Source organism: Microcebus murinus, chromosome 28 (genome assembly GCF_040939455.1).
Source record: "Microcebus murinus isolate Inina chromosome 28, M.murinus_Inina_mat1.0, whole genome shotgun sequence".
NCBI lineage: Eukaryota > Metazoa > Chordata > Mammalia > Primates > Cheirogaleidae > Microcebus > Microcebus murinus.
This window is the reverse complement of record NC_134131.1, coordinates 14,818,831-14,838,052: the sequence shown is the minus strand read 5'-3', so window position 1 is coordinate 14,838,052 and position 19,222 is coordinate 14,818,831. Positions and strand designations below refer to the sequence as shown.

Genomic DNA, 19,222 nt, shown 5'->3' with positions numbered 1-19,222 from the left:
ATTACTGTCCCCATCAAGCTAAGAGTCAAGGTAAGTGACACGGTCTACCTAAAATATCCTTGAACGTATATTATACTGATATTAAACAACAGAGAGTAGTTTCGTTTAGCTGAGAGAATCCTTAAAATTCTACTGTTCAGCACCTCCTGAACTTAGAACAAGGGCGGCAAGTCAGCAATAGGAATTGGACTGGAGAATCAGTTGGTTTTACACTGACTACAGAACTCTAGGGCTCTGTGTTCCTTCAGACAAAAAGTGACAGTGGCTCAACAACTATAAGGCTTCAAGTGGAGAAGTCCTTTAGTGCTAAGATGTTCTCACAAGAGACAGATACATTCCTTGGCAAGTAAGTAGCACAGCCGAAAGCCTCTAAGAGAGCTGCGATAGAGCTGCCTCCCATCTCCTGCAGAATCACTTACATTACAGTCCTTCCACCCAGAGGACTTGGTAGCAGTGATACACCCACCAACCTTCTATATCTCTCACCCAAGAAGAGTTTGTAGAGGAAATAGGGCTATGGAGTGAGAGTCAAATTTCAGATGCAGAAATTTCTCTTAGATGATTATCCAATCTCAACCAGCAACTAAGGATTTGACTGCTCTGAATGAACTGTCTTTGGACAGACACAGTCCCCGATATAAAGGCTCAAGAAAGCATAAAAAAGGAAGCAGTAATTGTAGCCTGTGGATCTCCCAACAGCAACTGCAGATTAAGCCAACAGGGAGGCTGCTGACAAGACCTGCCTGCATCCCCCTCTTACCTTGGAATGCCCACACAGGTGATGAAGCAGCCTCGTGTTCAGCTGGAAGGTTTCCAGTAAGCTCAGAACATCTTCCTATAACCAACGAAATTCATAAAGGCCATATGAAACGTTCTACTTGAGTCTAGATGCAAGATATCCTTGGAACCAAGGGCTCCAGAGAGGATAAGCTCTACAGTTTCTTACCTAAGCTGAAAATCATCTTCTTTTGGACCTTAAATAGGAGGAGGAATGCTGGCTACCTCTTATTCTCAACCCTCCCACTCCTGTCCCTTGTGTAAAGCTGAGAGTTATAAGACCTGGATTTTAGTTTTAAGTAGGTTACCTTGTCTCAGTTTTCCTATCTGCAATATTAGGATAAAATACTACCTTCTCTTTCTTGTTCAGGGTTATGAGAGACCAACCAAGTATGGTGAGAATGTTTTCCAAAATGTAATTTGCTAAATATTTATAGACAATCATCTGTTTCTCTCCTTATTTTACTACTTTAATCCTGGGTGCCATTTGGCTAAAAAACCATCAAGATTACTCATTACAACAGCAATGGGTATTATGATACAAATGAGCTCTTTTCTATGTTAATCATTCCTGAGAGTAGACCTAGGGAAGCACAAAGGAAAAAGCAAATGACACAGTGATACCAGAGGTCCTGGGAGTACAGCAGCACAGTAACATCAAACTAACAGGAACCACCTTCCTCAAGGTCTGGAGTATAAGTAGAAAGGTGGGCTGGGCATGGTGGCTCACGCCTGTAATCCTAGCACTCTGGGAGGCCGAGGCGGGCGGATTGCTCGAGGTCAGGAGTTCGAAACCAGCCTGAGCCTGAGCGAGACCCCGTCTCTACTATAAATAGAAAGAAATTAATTGGCCAACTAATATATATATAGAAAAAATTAGCCGGGCATGGTGGCGCATGCCTGTAGTCCCAGCTACTCGGGAGGCTGAGGCAGGAGGATTGCCTGAGCCCAGGAGATTGAGGTTGCTGTGAGCTAGGCTGATGCCACGGCACTCACTCTAGCCTGGGCAACAAAAGCGAGACTCTGTCTAAAAAAAAAAGAAAGAAAGGTGGGTCTGAACCAGAGTGGGTCTGAAGAGTTCAGCCTACTTTGCATACAGTTGAAGTGGACCATACTCTGTAGCCCAGAATATGGGCAAGGGGGACTGCTCCCACACCCCGCCCCAACCCAGAAGTCACCACAGACATATCTTCTGAGCAACTCTTCAGAGGATGTCTTTGCTCTCTTCTCTCAGCTCTTACCCGGTGTTTTCTAAAACTGAAGTCTAGGAGTGGCATACATTGCTTCAGAAATGCTTCCACAAAGAGACGTCCATACTGAAAAAAAGAGACAGGCTGGTCACCTTTAGCTAAGGTCTTTCACCTGAAAGGCCCCTGTCTGAGGCAGCATAGCATCACCCAGCCCAAGGGTTTTACTGTCTTATTTTCTTTTACATGTAAAAAATAAATTGGGAGGGGTCCAGAATTAGGAGAGTGTAGCTTAATGCGAAAACTAGACGGCCCCCTGCCAACTAAGCCCCAGAACTAGGCAGACTTACCTACCCTAGACACAGCCAAGTGACGGGGGCTTTGCTCAGCTTAAGAGTAAGAGCACAGAGGAGTAGAGGGGAACTCCAGCTCCCTGAGGATAACTTACTCCCAAGAGGAAAACTGAGCTGCGGAAGCACATGACCAATTTCCAAATTTCCCAATCAGATAAATCACTCCTCTCCCACACCACACCAGGGTGAAGTGAGTGAAGAGGGAGAGAGGCCAGGAGACAATAAGACAGGATTGCCATCCGCTTGGAAGGAACCGCTGGGAGTGGGGAAGAGCTTTCTCCCCACTGGCTTTACCATCAAATCTAGGGCTATTCCTGGCTATTCCCACACGAGAGGAGTTTGGCAGTTATCAGGATATCAGATCCCACATCCACGAGGCCACTCCACAGGCTTTAAAAAAAAGAGGAAATCATCCATCCTCCTTCCTCTCTGCTGCCTGGGAAGGGATGACAAGAGAGGGTGACTACTGCTCCTAAATTCAAATGCCCCAGTCCTCCTAGCTCAAAGATTCTAACCAAAAGTTTTTAAACTCGTAGGAAAACTGGCTTTTCCAGTCACTGAACTAGTGTGGGAAACATTTCCATCGCTGTCCCTAAACCACCACCTGTTTGCACAGATTCTGGAGACTCTGGCTTGTAGGCTCATCTCAGCTGAGGCACTCTCTAGAATGATCCACAGGAAGAATAAATGCTAAACAGGGTCCAATAAATGGCTCACCTTCAAACACACATGCAGAACAGGACGACTATCAAATACCTGGAGAGGTGAAAGACAAGAAACCAAAGCTGAGTCCTGCTCCCGTGAGCCCCCCAGCCTTTTTCCTACTGTGCAAAGCATAGCTCTGGGTGCTGCAGAGAATTCTAGAATGAAGAAGGCATGTCAACAGTTAGATTAACTACAAAGCAGAATAAAGTAATCACCACAAGTGAAGTTCAAGACAAGGAAGAGAGGAGCAAAGGGGAACAAGAGACTGACTCCAACCAGGGATGTTGAAAAGATGGCATCAGTGGAGGTCAAACATCTTGATCTGAAGCCTTAAGACTGGATGACAGAGGTGGAAAGGAGAGATAATGACATTCTAGGCTGAGGGAACAGCCTGTGCAAAATGACGGAGCAAGTGAGAACACAGTGTCTTTAAAGGATAACGAAGGCACTCAGGGTGGGAAGAGGGAATATGCTCATATCACAGAGAACCCAAGGGAAGGTGAAAGAAAGTGGGGGAGTTACAGGTGGGAGGAAGGAAGAAAGTAAAAAGGATACTGCCTTGGGAGAGAGGAAGGGTAGAGAGACAAGGGAAGAAGACAATGGGTGAAAGCAGATCCCAAGGAAGTATGGGGAGAGGAACAAGGAGAGTCAGTTTTGGAAGCCAGGACCCTTGGTTTCTGCAGTTTGCTGGTGAGATGGGTTAAGAGCCCCCATACTCACCTTTATCAGGTTGATGAGGACACTGAAGTCTCGAACAGCCATGTTCCAATAGAGGAGCTTCTCTTCATGAACCTGAGGGCAGCCAAATATACAGGAACCTCAGAATCATAGCCAAATATTTCTCTTACTGTACTCCTAGTAACATACAGTCCTTGAGTTACACAGCTATTTGCAGCTTTAAGCCAATTATCCTTCCAAAGAGATGTGGCAACCAGTGCACCCACAAGATGGTTCTGAGGCCTGCACATATCGTGGTAACGTTAGACTATCTTATAAAGACTTTCTAAAAAGATGATTCCTCTTTAGTAATTTCCAAGTAGGTAAAAGCTCCTGCAGCATACCTGCCAGCCATCAGATCTCTGTGGCTTCTGATTCCCTGAGCTAGCCCTTTCTCTCAGCAGTCTAGCCCAGTTCTGGTTAGCAGGCTGCCAAGGCCCACGATGGCATCTCAGCCAGGCTGGCTCACCGCATGCCAGTCAGCAAGAGACAAAAGGGCAGTATCCAGGGAAAAGAGCACCCAATCCTCATCTCCAACTAGAGGGGAAGGAAATTAAGCCAGAAGCTCTTTAAAAAGAATCCTGGATCTCAGTAACATAAAAAAAAAAAATCTTAGGAGAAACCCTGGACCCAAGAACTAGAAGAATCACCAATTTCCAAGTGATCCAGAGTCCGCTTCTTGGAGTGGGAGTGCCTACCCACCTGCTGAGAGTCTGCTGCAGTGCCCGCCTGAAGGCCTCTCACCGTCTTCTCGAGCTCAGCCATCATCACACGGAAGAAAACGACAAAGGTGTGCCTAGAAGAGGGCAAGAACGTGCATGTCCGCACCATGATTCGCAGCTTAGAAAGAACGTCGTGGGAAGAAGCCAGAAACCAAAAGCAATTTCCTTCCCCAGCTCTAAATGTCCTTTCACTAAGGTCCACTGTAAGAGGATGGGGGAGGGGAAAGGACTCAGAAATGAACCCAAGAAGATGGACTGTCAAACAGTTTAGAATTAACTTTACGAAAGAAGGTGGTATGGTAGTATAGAAAGAACAGTGATGTAATGGTGAGAATATCTGAGTGTAAGTCCCAGTTATATGTTTATTTTATTGTCTGTGTAAGCTTGAGAAGTTCCCTCTCTAACCTTCATTTTCCTCAACAGTAAAACAGGGATAATGATACCTATCTCACAGAATTATCAAAAGGATCAAATGAGATAAAGAATGTGAAAGTGCTTCATAAACTGAAAAGACTAGAAGTGTAAGATAACTATTGATATTCTGAGATACAAACCCATTAAGTGAGACATACATGATTAGATACAACAAGCACCTTGTTCTAAATGTGGTTAAAATATTGGAAAATTACTCTCAAGTTTAAAGGATGAAAGTACAGATAGAAGTTTAGTGACTAAATGTTCATTGCCATTGATGACTATAACTACTGAAAATTCATACTTTTTTTTTTTTTTTTTGAGACAGAGTCTCACTCTGTTGCCTGGGCTAGAGTGCCGTGGCATCAGCCTAGCTCATAGCAACCTCAATCTCCTGGGCTCAAGCAATCCTGCCTCCTCAGCCTCCCAAGTAGCTGGGACTAAAGGCATGCACCACCATGCCCGGCTAATGTTTTCTATATATATTAGTTAGCCAATTAATTTCTTTCTACTTATAGTAAAGACGGGGTCTCACTCTTGCTCAGGTTGGTTTCGAACTCCTGACCTCGAGAAATCCACCTGCCTTGGCCTCCCAGAGTGCTAGGATTACAAGTGTGAGCCACCGCGCCCGGCCTGAAAATTCATTCTTGAATAAGGTCCTCTCATACGTGTTGGCTGAGAGGCCCTTGGAAGGAATACATAAAAGCCACCCTTTGTGGAATGAATAATTGTATCGGAATTAGATGAAGAATAAAGTAGTTATTCGGAAACTACATACATTGCAGTGTGACTATGATCCCACATTCAGGAAAGAAGCAGAGTCAAGAACTCCCTTACCTGGTCAGTGTAGGGAATGTGGAGGCAGATGCATCTTTGGGAGAATTGATCAGTTCTGGGACACCAACACCAGCAATCTCCTCTATGGCTTTAAGAACACTGCCTGTGTGCTCCAGGTAAATACTGCATTGAGAAGCAAATCAACATTTGACTTACTGATCAACAAGGTAGGATACAACTACAGATTCCTCTACTTCCTCTATGAATTGATTTAACAATAAGGAGTTATCTGACAGTATAAAACAGAACTAGAGGATCTTCTGATCCATATATTCCAAAGTGTGTTCACTTTAAACTCACTTCATTGCTTTCAAGTTTCCCCTAACAAAGGTCATTTCTCAGTCTCTGACAAGACGAGGGATCACAACAGTAGCAAAATGGAAAAAAAGCTACCTGGCTCGCTGGAAGAAACCAAACATCTCACCAGAGCAAAGCATGGAGCTCGTCATTAGAGATGTTCTTCTCCTTCTCCCCACTTGGCCACACCCGGCAGAGAAACTGTCTGGCCAGGGAAGCTGTTAGAAAACAAGACAAAGGCATCTCATATATGAGAAATGGACCAAACTCATCTTTCAGGCTTTTGGGGATGATTATTGATCAAACGGATTATTATTTTAAATTTACTAAAAAGTTCCTAGTCTAACAGGCAATTTTTAAAAGTTGTTGTATTCCTGCTCCATTGGCCCTTCTGCCAGGAATAAACACGTTAGTCTAAGACGCAACACATCCCACCTGCTCATCCCACGCTGGGACACACAAACGTGAACATACATGGACACACACAGAGGAAAGGAATGCTGCTGGGCAGTGGGAGAGCAATCTTGTTCCTCCTAGGCAGGCCGGTAGCAGTGGCCAACTCACAGGTTCAGGCCAAACTGTCCCCTCTTAATCAATAAAGAATAATAAAGTTTGTTTTGCATTTTCAGCTTGCTATCTTTTTGTGCTGCCAACTAGGATGTATAATCAGCAAGTTGCATGCTAAGAACTATGATAAAAGATAGTTAAAGGAAAGGTCAAGGAAGTGGCCAATATTACTCTCATACTTGACCCTGATTTCTCCTTTTTCTCCCACTTTATTAACCGCATAGTTTATGTCTCTTTTTGCCAAATGTCTCAGATAATTAAAAAAAAAAAAAAGAAAGAATATGATTAAACAGAAAATTATCTAGCCAGCTGATCTAACCAAACTCAGACTACCCAGTGTCAGCCAAATCAGTCAGAGCTTCTTCTGGGTCCTTGTTGGTATAGCAAGAGGGCATGTCCAAGGTTACATAGGGATTTATATGGAAAAATGTACAAAGTCCTGGGTAGCCTCAAGTTTACAAGTGTGAGATATTAATCCTATTCATGAAAAGAAAAAAAGAAAGAGGATCTGGGCCTATCACCAATTTTTTCTTTGTTCTGAGCAGGAGCTGTAGATTTCTCCAAAATGACCATCAAAAGTCTGATGAGATAAAGAGCACATTGGAAACTAGGAATGCTGTGATGGAAATTCTGCAAGTAATGGAAGCTCTGGCTGTAAAGAGACAAGAAAAAAGAAAACAAAAATCAAAAAACACAATCATATCACATGTACTACAGATTCATTTACATCCACATGTGTTGCCCAAGTCTCCTTTAAGCATTTGATGGCCTAGTTAGAATCCTGCTCATTTTCATGAACTTTAGTAACAACTTTCTCTCAAGTATCTTGGTAGAAAACCATGTCTTTGTATGGAGAAAGCCCAGGTAGAAGTGAGCCCCAAAATGGAACTGTTGGCCTTTCATATATGCCAAGAAACCCAAGGACCACACTAATATGTACAATCCTGGATAAATTATTTGTTCTTTAAAGCCTTAAAGCAATACACACAAAATAATGCTTAAAATCTGGGTTCATAGAGAAAAGTGAAAGGAGCAGAGCTTTTACTAAATGTATTATATATGGTCAGCTTTCAATACACTGAAGTAATGGGAGATGGAGAATCACAACTAATCTAAATGTAGTTATAATAAAACTAGAGTCAATTCCTGATTGATTGGTGAGGTGTCAATTGTCAATCACTATACTATATTTAAAATTTTAAAAAGTCCTTTCCTACAGGCAGGAATGACAAGCATTGATTATTGACCCAGTGATGGTCTAGGCTATCAGGAGAGGTGAGAGAAAGACCAGTAGTAGCTCTGGTTGAAGCTGGGGTGGGAAACTGAAAGCCATGCCCCCGAAATCACCTTCTCACCTCCCCCCTCCACTGCCTGGCCCTCAGCCAGATCTTCCTCCAAGACTGGGGCGTGGGGGAAGGAGGAGAAAAGTGATCAGTGATAACTAGCTGCTGCCTAATTACCTAACCCTGCTGGAGACAGAGTAGATCCCTGGAGAATCAAGAGGTGACTACAGATGGTCAATGTTTTCATCATCATTACCTTAAAAGACAGAGTAAATGGGCTGATGTATGCATGAAGATTTAGCATGATTGGTTGAAGGGTTTCTAATGCTTCAGGATTTATCAAAATACATAGGTAAGAAAGCAAGTATACTAAGTAGCTGAAAAATATCAATTTCATTCACAGCTACTGAAAGACACCCAAGTTATTTCAAAGAAATCTTGCCAATCCTATTCCTAGGAGTTTCTCGGGACAACACTTTGAGATATATAGTCTAACCCACCTGAGCAGTTCCTCCAAGGGCTGTTCATGTTCTCTCTGCTTCAGTCGGCTAGCAAGGACCTCAAGGGCTGAGTATAATAAATTATGATTTTCGGCTTCAAAGAATCCACTCCTAAGGGAAAATCAAGGTAAGATGGTTTAGCTTAGTTTCAGGAAGATTATTTGGACAGCATTTGAGGGCCCTGGCCTCCAGTCTGTACCCTCAATAAGTCAACAGAGTTCAAAAAAAGAATTGAAAGTACTCAAGAACTAAATTAAATTACAGCTCTAAGTATCAGATGAGAAGTCGAAGTGTACTCAAAATAGTCTTTCCTTAAGAACCGAACAGTCCGCAGAGGTTTACTTTCAAGGGAAGGAAAGCTCGCCTTCAGTGCCTACTATTTGGTAGCAATGGAGAAAGAGGGACAGATGGCTATCTAAATGTTATCTGGAAGATGAAATCAACAGGATTGGGTAATCAGATGTGGGAGAGAGAAAGGGTGGAAAGTGAGGGAAGAACAAAGAAAAACTCCTGGTTTCTGGCACAGGCAGCTGGCGGTACCATTTACCACGCCAGGCAAAGCTTAGGGAGCAGTGGTAAGGATGATACACTCCATTTTGGAATCTGATGAGTCTGAGGTGTCAATGACACATCTGAAGAGGTGTTGAGTAGGCAGTTGGATATAAATGTCTATTGCTCAGAAGATAAATTTTAGCATAAATATAAGCCTGGGTAAGATTGCCCAGAAAACTTGTATAATAAGAGGGCCCAGGGCTTAGCCCTGGTGAACAGATGTATTTAAAGGACACACTTCCCTTATTTCTACTTTTGTCCATGCTATGCCTTCCAACTCATTCCTTTACCTTTCCCTAAGGGCCATCTATACCTTCAAGGGCTAAATCAAGTCCCACTGCTTCTACGAAGGTATCCCAAAATACCCCAGCTCATACTGTGTTCAGCTCTTTACCACAGAGTCTGAAATTTATTTACAACTTGTTTCAGTAACAGTGTCTTCAGTAACAGTTTTCCCCGGTATTACAATAGAAAGTTTGCTACAAGAAAGTAGGCTAAGAATCAGATGGCCAATTAGGTTAGCTGATCAGCAAGTCACCTAATTTATCGAATAGTGGCTCCATAAAACTCAGAGGGTAAAAGATCAAATGAAATGACACAGACAAAAACACTTCACAAAGAATAAAACACTGTATTTACATAAGGTTTCTGAGCCTTCCTTCTTTTCTACATCTCAGTACCTTGGTGACACCATGTGAAAGCAAGTATATACTCATTTCTCTCTACTACCATACTTCCTACATACTTACCAAGCAAAAAGCCCATGAAAAATATGCAGTAGCCTCTGATAGCAGGAAGACATTATATAGTACTCCTGGACTTTCACTCCTGGTCCATCAACAACCCCATGACTCTCAGTGGCTAGGCACTGAAAAAGAAAATAACTTTAGGACAGTTGCCTCAGCAATTGCCCTCATTTTCCTTTAAATTTTCTTAGCCAAAAATGAAATCTTGTGTTAACTTAGTAATTTCTAAGTCTCTAAAATGATAAAATAAGTACCTGACCTGAAAATAATTGTGAATATTCTCCAGATGGTTACACATTGGGGTCAGCAGTTGAACAACACAGTGAGCAATTTCTTGGGAAGATCTCTGACGGAGATGTGAGAATCCAATATCCCGGCTTCCTTTATTCTACAATAAATTCACAGTTAGCTTCTCTGAAACTAAGGATTCACTATGGAGTTTAGTCACTTATTTCACCAGGTAGGAGCAGAGCAGATGGGAAGAATGAGATGCTTGCCTAATATTATATTCTTTTATTTTGAGACAGAGTCTCACTCTTTTGCCTGGGCTAGAGTGCCATGGCATTAGTCTAGCTCACAGCAACCTCAAACTCCTGGGCTCAAGCAATCCTTCTGCCTCAGCCTCCTGAGTAGCTGGGACTACAGGCATGCGCCACCATGCCCGGCTAGTTTTTTTCTATTTTTAGTTGTTTGGCTAATTTCTTTCTATTTTTAGTAGAGACAGGGTCTCACTCTTGCTCAGGCTAGTCTTGAACTCCTTAACTCAAGCAATCCTCCAGCCTTGGCCTCCCACAGTGCTAGGATTACAGGTGTGAGCCACTGTGCCGGCCTAGGACTATATTCTGACAAAGAGAAAAAAATATTTTTCCATCTTCAAATAATGGAGACTGGCTTTTGTAGAGTAAGAAGAGTATTTGAGGCCAGGCATGGTGGCTCACACCTGTAATCCTAGCACTCTGGGAGGCCAAGGTGGGCGGATCTCTCAAGGTCAGGAGTTCGAAACCAGCCTGAGCAAGAGCGGGACCCCCATCTCAACTAAAAATAGAAAGAAATTAATTGGACAACTAAAAATATATATAAAATGGGGGAGGAAGGGACAGGTATATACAACCACAATGAGTAAGAAGTGCAACGTTTGGGGGATGGACATGCTTGAAGCTCTTACTAAAGAGGGTAGAGGGGGCATGGGCAATATAAGTAACCTTAACACTTGTACCCCCATAATCCATAAAAGAAAAAAAAAAAAAGAAAAAAAATATATATAAAAACTTAACCAGGCATGGTGGCACATGCCTGTAGTCCCAGCTACTCGGGAGGCTGAGGCAGGAGGATCACTTGAGCCCAGGAGTTTGAGGTTGCTATGAGCAAGGCTGACGCCATGGCACTCTAGCCTGGGCAACAGAGTGAGACTCTGTCTCAAAAAAAAAAAAAGAAGAGTATTAGAGAAGTATAGACCCATCATACCTAATGAGATAAACCTCACACAAAAGTAGAATCATTTAGGTTGATAAGAATATAGAGCAAATAGTAAGTACAAAGAAGAAAGAATCAAGTAACTGGGTATATTGTTTAAATATTTACACTCCAGACTTCCACATTTTGTTGTTTGTACCATCGAAATGCTTCCCCAGATGCTAGGTATACATTTGTATCATACGTTGTATACACAATTTGAGCTTCTGGCCTCTCTAGACAGCCAACTACTGAGGCTTGGGCATGGGCTTAGTTTGGGAGGCTGTTAAAACCAAAACCTTAGTAAAGAACAGGAATGTTCAGAGTATTTAGAAATACATTTCTTTTTTGTTTTCTCTGTTTCAGAGTTCCTTTTTAAGGCAAGGTGAATATGGTCTGGCAACAGGGCTGCCCCCACTCTACCCAGTGACCCAAACACAATGCCAGAGAAAGTGACAACTTATTCACCACAAAGATCGCCTTCTTTCCCAATCCACTAGGCCCAGATCCTATGCTTCTGTCTATACTAACCTTGAGGAAGGGGACTCTCCTGGTAACAGGAGGTATCAGCATATTCTCCACCTTCTGGGCAAGATCTTCCAGTAAGAAAAGGAGCTCAGGGGGCCCAAGTTGTACAACTTCTGTAGCCTGTCACATGCAAGAGAAAGACATTAATTCCAAGTATGTCCTAGTTATTTTTTTGTACATTTCAAGTTCACTCTTTCCAATGGGTAAAAAAATCTAACTTTTAACAAAAAAGAGGAAAATTTCCCTCACATCATTTAAAGGATGGCTGCTGTTCTCTGCTTGATCAAGAAGTCAAGCATTTCCAAAATAAAACAAATTTGCAAATTTTTTTTTTTTGAAACAGAGTCTCACTTTGTTGCCCAGGCTAGAGTGAGTGCCGTGGTGTCAGCCTAGCTCACAGCAACCTCAATCTCCTGGGCTCAAGCAATCCTCCTGCCTCAACCTCCCAAGTAGCTGGGACTACAGGCATGCGCCACCATGCCCGGCTAATTTTTTCTATATATATTAGTTGGCCAATTAATTTCTTTCTATTTATAGTAGAGACGGGGTCTCGCTCTTGCTCAGGCTGGTTTTGAACTCCTGACCTCAAGCAATCCGCCCGCCTCGGCCTCCCAGAGTGCTAGGGTTACAGACGTGAGCCACCTCGCCCGGCCTGCAAATTATTAAAATAGGAATCCAAGACAGTATAATTTAGAAGACATACTTTTTTCTATAGAAATATGGACAGGTATGGTGTCTCACACTGGTAATCCTAGCACTCTGGGAGGCCAAGGTGGGAGGATTGTTTGAGCTCAGTAGTTCAAGACCAGCCTGAGCAACAGTGAGACCCCATCTCTACTAAAAAAAAAAAAAAAAAAGAAATTAGCTGGACAACTAAAAATATATAACAGGTCTTGCTCTGTCACCCAGGCTAGACTGCAATGGCATCATTACAACTCACTACACTCTCAAACTACTGAATTCAAGCAATCTTCTTGCCTCAGCCTCCTGAGTAGCTAGGACTATAGACATGCGCCACCATGCCCGGCTAATTTTTTCTATTTTTTGTAGAGACAGGGTCTCACTATTGCTCAGGCTGGTCTCGAACTCCTGACCGTAAATGATCCTCCTGCCTCAGCCTCCCAAAGTGCTAGGATTATAGGCATTAGCCACTGTGCCCGGCTGATTATGAGCTATCTTAAGGCAAGCATCATGCTATACATACTACTGAATTGCCATTGTCTAGATTAATAGCAAACACAAAAAAGGCCTCAGTGAGCATCTGTTGGATGCTAAACAAATGTCATGAAAAAGTGAAAATAACATTGACCACTATAAACCAGAATACTGTTCCTCTACAAAAATAATCTAGCCTACATTAGTAACCTAACGTAAAACTCACTCATTGGCAACATATTTTATAATGTCTAACACATTATAAAAAACTTAAGACTTATACCTTTACTCTGCTTTGTAAAGAAAAATATAAAGACTTTAAGGCCGGGCGCTGTGGCTCACGCCTGTAATCCTAGCTCTTGGGAGGCCGAGGCGGGCGGATTGCTCAAGGTCAGGAGTTCAAAACCAGCCTGAGCAAGAGCGAGACCCCGTCTCTACTATAAATAGAAAGAAATTAATTGGCCAACTGATATATATATAAAAAACTAGCCGGGCATGGTGGCGCATGCCTGTAGTCCCAGCTACCCGGGAGGCTGAGGCAGAAGGATCACTCGAGCCCAGGAGTTTGAGGTTGCTGTGAGCTAGGCTGACGCCACGGCACTCACTCTAGCCTGGACAACAAAGTGAGACTCTGTCTCAAAAAAAAAAAAAAAAAAAAATATAAAGACTTTATAATATGAAAAATAATTCTTATTTTAAAAAGAGTAAAAACCTTAAGACTTATAAACGGCATGATGAAGATGATTATTCACAATTACTTTCAGATATAAAGGCTTTTAAAGTCAGAGCCTACCTTCTCTTAATGTCACAGTGTTCTCTGTGAAACAAGAGTAGAGCTGAGGAACTCTCTGAAAGGTTAGTTCTGAGATCCTAGTCTGTACTTACTTCGGTGTGCATTTCAGTATCTAAGATGAACTTGGTCACAAGTCCACAATGCAGAATAGAGAACACCTCAATGTCCAGCTCTCGGAAAAAAGTATGGTAATTCTGTAGTGACACTGACATTTTTTCTTCCTTCCCTGGGAACTCCTGGGGGAAGAAGCAGAAATGAAGAGAATAAAGAAGGCTTTTACTTTTTTAGTTTTAAAAAAAATATTTATGAAGTTGGGAGAGGGAACGAGGTTCAATTTCCTTTTTTTTGAGTCAGAGTCTGGGGGTTCCTATTTCTCCATATCCTTGCCAACACCCATTTTCCATTTTTAAAATATAACCATCCTAGTGGGCAAACCTAATTTTTCTCTTTGTAAAATGCAGAGAATAAAGCTGGCCCTCTGGTAACATCAGTAGGCTATAACCTTCATGGACACCTGTCATTTCAATACCTTGTTCAGTTGGCTTCTATCAGATGGCGTAGGGTCACATTCTGAATTATCTTCTTTTGAGAGTGTGTCAGGGGACGATGATTTGCTGCCATCTACTTTTCGCTTCTTTCCTCCTTGTATTTCAAAAGGAGAAAAGTGACTCAAGAAATCAATGATCATGTTTGTCAAATATCACTGCCCTCAGGAAACAACCCGTTGAAAACTACCTAGAGGTAGAAATGGTCATTTTTTTTTTAATAAATATATTTTTTGAGACAGAGTCTTGCTTTGTTGCCCAGGCCAGAGTGCCATGGCGTCAGCCTAGCTCACAGCAACCTCAAACTCCTGAGCTCAAGTAATCCTTCTGCCTCAATCTCTCCAATAGCTGGGACTACAGGCATGAACCACTATGCCTGGCTAATTTTTTCTATATATTTTTAGCTGTCCAGCTAATTTCTTGTTATTTTTAGTAGAGACGGGGTCTCACTCTTGCTCAGGCTGGTCTCCAACTCCTGAGCTCAAACGATCCGCTCACCTCAGCCTCCCAGAGTACTAGGATTACAGGTGTGAGCCACGGCTCTAGCCAGAAATGGTAATTTTATTTTATTTTATTTTATTTTATTTTATTTTATTTATTTATTTACTTACTTACTTATTTACTTACTTACTTACTTATTTATTTACTTACTTACTTACTTATTTATTTATTTGAGACAGAGTCTCACTTTGTTTCCCGGGCTAGAGTGCCGTGGCATCAGCCTAGCTCATAGCAACCTCCAACTCCTGGGCTCAAGCAATCCTTCTGCCTCAGCCTCCCAAGTAGCTGGGACTACAGGCATGCGCCACAATGCCCAGCTCATTTTCAATATATTTTTAGTTGGCCAATTAATTTCTTTCTATTTTTAGTAGAGACGGGGTCTCACTCTTGCTCGGGCTGGTTTCGAACTCCTCACCTTGAGCGATCTGCCTGCCTCAGCCTCCCAGAGTGCTAGGATTACAGGCGTGAGCCACCACACCTGGCCGGAAATGCTAATTTTATAACCCTAAATTATGGCATATTTATAACCCTGCTAGAAAAAGGGTTCAATTACATAATCTCTCCAATGACTAATGCCTTAATATATTTAACCTTTTACGTTAATTTAATGTGGTTCATATGGAGATAGAGATAAGAAGAAAATAACATACTCACCTATCTTTCCTTTCTTTCTGATTTTTGCTGAACCAGCAGTACTGGTATGAGGTGTTACATCTAAAGTTACTAAGTCAAAGTTTGCAAGAGGAGGGACATAGTTTGGGGTGACTGAAATAGAAAGCAGACAGAAACTCAATATATACCAATCACATACTACCATTAGACTTGAACGGTAATCACTAACTGGGCCAAAAACTAGTTTCTAAAATTATCAAGAGTGGCTGAATATTTGTAAGATACAGTCAAATCATCTGACATTGTTTTGGCATAGCAAAATGGCCAGAGATAATTTAAGTGAGTATCATATTAATTGACTAGGACAAATTAATATAAAAACATTCTAAATAATGATATAAAATAACTAAGCAGATAAGAACTAAAAAGGAATAAACTTACATTTAAAATCTAAAGATATTAACAATATTTGGTCACATAGCAGTTTGTTTTACAGTCAATTATTATAGATGAACATGAAGGAAGGCTCCATAATTTTTCTTTTCTTTTATTTTTTTGAGACAGAGTCTCATTCTGTTGCCCTGGCTAGAGTGCCGCAGCATCAGCCTAGCTCACAGCAACCTCAAACTCCTGGGCTCCAGCGATCCTCCTGCCTCAACCTCCCGAGTAGCTGGGACAACAGGCATGCACTACCATGCCCGGCTATTTTTTTCCATATATTTTTAGTTGTCCCATTAATTTCTTTCTATTTTTGGTAGAGACGGGGCCTCACTCTTGCTCAGGCTAGTCTCGAACTTCTGAGCTCAAACGATCCTTCTGCCTCAGCCTCCCGATTAGCTGGGACTACAGGCATAAGCCACCATGCCCGGCTAATTTTTATATATATTTTTAGTCGGCCAATTAATTTCTTTCTATTTTTAGTAGAGACAAGGTCTCGCTCTTGCTCAGGCTGGTTTTGAACTCCTGACCTTGAGCAATCCACCCAATTTGGCCTCCCAGAGTACTAGGATTATAGGTGTGAGCCACCGTGCCCAGCCCATAATTTTTATTTTCTTAGGCAGCAAGAACTCTTAGAGGCAACAACAGGAGCAAAATGAACGTATTCACTAAAAATTTTGTTCAGCATTCATTTTCCTTGACCCAGAGGAGTAGGGGACAGCTATTATTGAGCTGGCTTAAAAGCTCTTTATATCCTCACCACTGACCTATTAGGGCTGCCAGAATAGGATACTTTCCTTACCTGCCAAATATTTTTCCAGGATTTTCTGTAGTTCTACAATGTGCTTCAACCGGGTGAGTACCTTCCCCTTCATCTCAGGTGATGTTTGCTGGCAGAAGGCATTCACAACCTGTGAAGTACAAATTATGTTCTCATGCTTTGAAATGTTCAGATTTTAACTTTGTTTGCATTATTCATCCAGAGCAGAAAGATGCCACTTAGCAACAGGATCTGTAAGCTTTGTCTGTAATATAAAAGTGTTCTCAGTAAGGTGATGTAGAGAAAAAAAAATAGGTAGGCCAAACTGCAGGAGATCTGACTTTTAATCTCAGTTCTACTTATTACTAGTTATGTAATAAGGTGGAATAGCTCAAGAGCACATACTTTATTAAAACAAACCCTATTCTGCTACTTGACTAGCTGTGTGACCTTGGCCAAGTCTTTAACCTTTCCAAGCTTTTACTTCTTCAACTATAAAATGAGAATGTAGTTATATCAATTAAAATGTATAAATAAAAAAATTAGTCCAGCACAGTGGGCTGCATTCTTATTATACCTAGTACAGTATAAGTGCTTAATAAATTTTCATGATTTTGAAATCTCTATACTTGAAATTCTATATGTGGAAAACAAGGAAAATATCTGTTCTGCTCAATAGAACTATGAGGATCGAATAAGCTCATTCAAGTGCACATTCTTTGAATAATGTGTGAGAGGAAGGCAATAAGAAAGAGATGTAAGATGTTCACAATATTGTTGTTATTATTGTTAAGCATCAATATGTTCTAAAGAAGGGAAACTACCACTCACTCATCTCACTGAATCAAAACAGTAAGCACACACCTGTGCTAGCATGAGCAGTCCTGCCACAGTGTGAAGGTAAGAAGTTTATTCTAAGCAGAAGAATATGACAAGAAGGCTTGGAGGAAGTGAAGCATGGGCAACATAAAGTGAATTCTAAGTATTCTGATTTGGCTACATCAGGAGATACATATAACTGGGGAGTGGGGGGACATAATAGCGAGAGAAGCACACAGGGGTTAGCTTGGCAGAAACATTTCAGGGAGCCTTGTGGGAACCAGGAAAGTTGTTTGCTTTTGAGATAAACTATGGACAATAGGTGAAAAAGTCCTAGTAATTCTTCTCACCTCTCGAAACCAGTTCAGAGTAAGAAATATGAGAGAACACATGAATGAATGCTCTTTAGCAGACGTGGACTTCAGCCTCTCGCCAGGCTCCAGGTCAGTGAGAAACACAGGACAATCTGAGAGGAAAAAACAAACATTTCCAACTCTTTCTCATCCAAGCCAATAGAACCAGGATGCTGCCCCTGGAGACAGCTCTCCTTGCTACTTCCTTTCCCCTTAATCTCATATTTGAGGGTTAAGATGTGATTAAAATACTTCCATAGTATACAGCAACCAACATATACATTTAGGAAGTTTTTGCAACAATTATAGAGGCAAGTGCCAGGAGGCAACATGGAAGTATAACAATTGATTTGTTAACATAATGGGATTCTGTATGTACTATTTTGTCTTTGTAATTCCATTATTCCAAGGCTATACTACTCTGCTAAAGTTAGAAAACTATCCCACACATACCACGTACTGGTCTGCCCCTTCCCTAAGTTTATGAAAGAAAGGTCACCAAGAAGAAGGGATCTGATGACTTCATCCTATACCTAGCAGACCATCAATCTCCTCCAAGTTTCCATTGTGTTGTCTCTCCACACAGAGTCTCAGCAACCGGAAATGGGGAGCCAGGCACAAAGGAGATACCAATCTGGGAAGGAAAAATCCATCTCTAGGCCACACTTTACAGGCATATTATACCACGTTTACAGAGAAACCGATGTTATAATTAAAGAGTTTTCCCAAAAAATATTAATAAATGTCTACTTTCAAGAACAAATGGCAAGGAACCTAATGGATACTCAGTAAATATATAATGAACTGAATCATAGAAGGCAGGAGGTATATGGAGTGGACATCTATATAATAGGAGAAGCAAAAAGTAAGATGGAAGGAGAGGGTGAGAGGGACAGAGGTAGCCAAGGATGTTTACAGGAGGGAAAGCAAGGGATAAAAACCAAAAAGAAAATAGCCTCACAGAATACCTGTTGGTTGTCATGAAGCAATATAAATCTCAACCCTCGAGTCCAAGAAAAAACAAAGACTCTATCCCATTCTCTCTAACCCCTCTAAATACCACCTGTTTTGGGAGAAAATTTTCTGACTCAAGTTCCCCACAGACCGAAAGAACTGTCGAACTCCCTGTGAACACTCGAAACACTAACAAAGACTCTAGAAAAGAAAAAATGTACTGACTTTTGGCCTGATTCCTGTGAAGTCATGTGATCTCCATCTTTTGCAAAGTCCTGAGAGAACAGCAGTGGCAGGAGGTTGATGGCGATCCCATCACGAGTGTTGTAGTCTTCCAGTCCATAGAGAGCTTTCACAGGAAATGGACAGTCACTGTGGAGAGAACCCAGAATCTGATGTCCCAGCTCAGGGGTGAGCAAGGTGATGGCGCAGACTGCTAGAACAAACCAATTTCAAACAAAACTATAATATTGTAGGGAGAATTTATAGACAAGAGAAAGAACAAGAAATAAGCCTTTTGGTTACCATGAAGTTGCAGGTGCAGGGGTGCTGAGGTCAGGAGGAAAGAGGCTCCGGGAGTGGGTGGACTTGGCTGAGGTCAAGGGTATTGTGAAGTTCGTATCAGCTACTGACAGAATTGACATAACTTTTTCAC

General features: G+C 41.8%; 1 protein-coding gene across 2 annotated transcripts in view; it reads right to left on the bottom strand.

Annotated features, from left to right (window-relative positions):
* Positions 1-19,222, bottom strand: part of FANCD2 (FA complementation group D2) — a 56,522-nt gene that overhangs the window by 5,452 nt on the left and 31,848 nt on the right. For both annotated transcript variants that reach the window (XM_075998428.1, XM_012760597.3), the window contains exons 23-41: positions 18,793-18,939; positions 18,147-18,247; positions 17,611-17,726; positions 16,484-16,592; positions 15,286-15,396; positions 14,115-14,227; positions 13,678-13,821; positions 11,641-11,757; positions 9,917-10,045; positions 9,661-9,779; positions 8,360-8,470; positions 7,098-7,228; positions 6,137-6,227; positions 5,713-5,835; positions 4,442-4,535; positions 3,743-3,814; positions 3,035-3,073; positions 2,019-2,093; positions 761-835 (exon numbers count right to left, since the gene is read on the bottom strand). In XM_075998428.1, the coding sequence (XP_075854543.1) occupies positions 761-835; positions 2,019-2,093; positions 3,035-3,073; positions 3,743-3,814; positions 4,442-4,535; positions 5,713-5,835; positions 6,137-6,227; positions 7,098-7,228; positions 8,360-8,470; positions 9,661-9,779; positions 9,917-10,045; positions 11,641-11,757; positions 13,678-13,821; positions 14,115-14,227; positions 15,286-15,396; positions 16,484-16,592; positions 17,611-17,726; positions 18,147-18,247; positions 18,793-18,939 (2,017 nt within the window). The remainder of the gene's footprint in view (positions 1-760; positions 836-2,018; positions 2,094-3,034; positions 3,074-3,742; positions 3,815-4,441; positions 4,536-5,712; positions 5,836-6,136; positions 6,228-7,097; positions 7,229-8,359; positions 8,471-9,660; positions 9,780-9,916; positions 10,046-11,640; positions 11,758-13,677; positions 13,822-14,114; positions 14,228-15,285; positions 15,397-16,483; positions 16,593-17,610; positions 17,727-18,146; positions 18,248-18,792; positions 18,940-19,222) is intronic.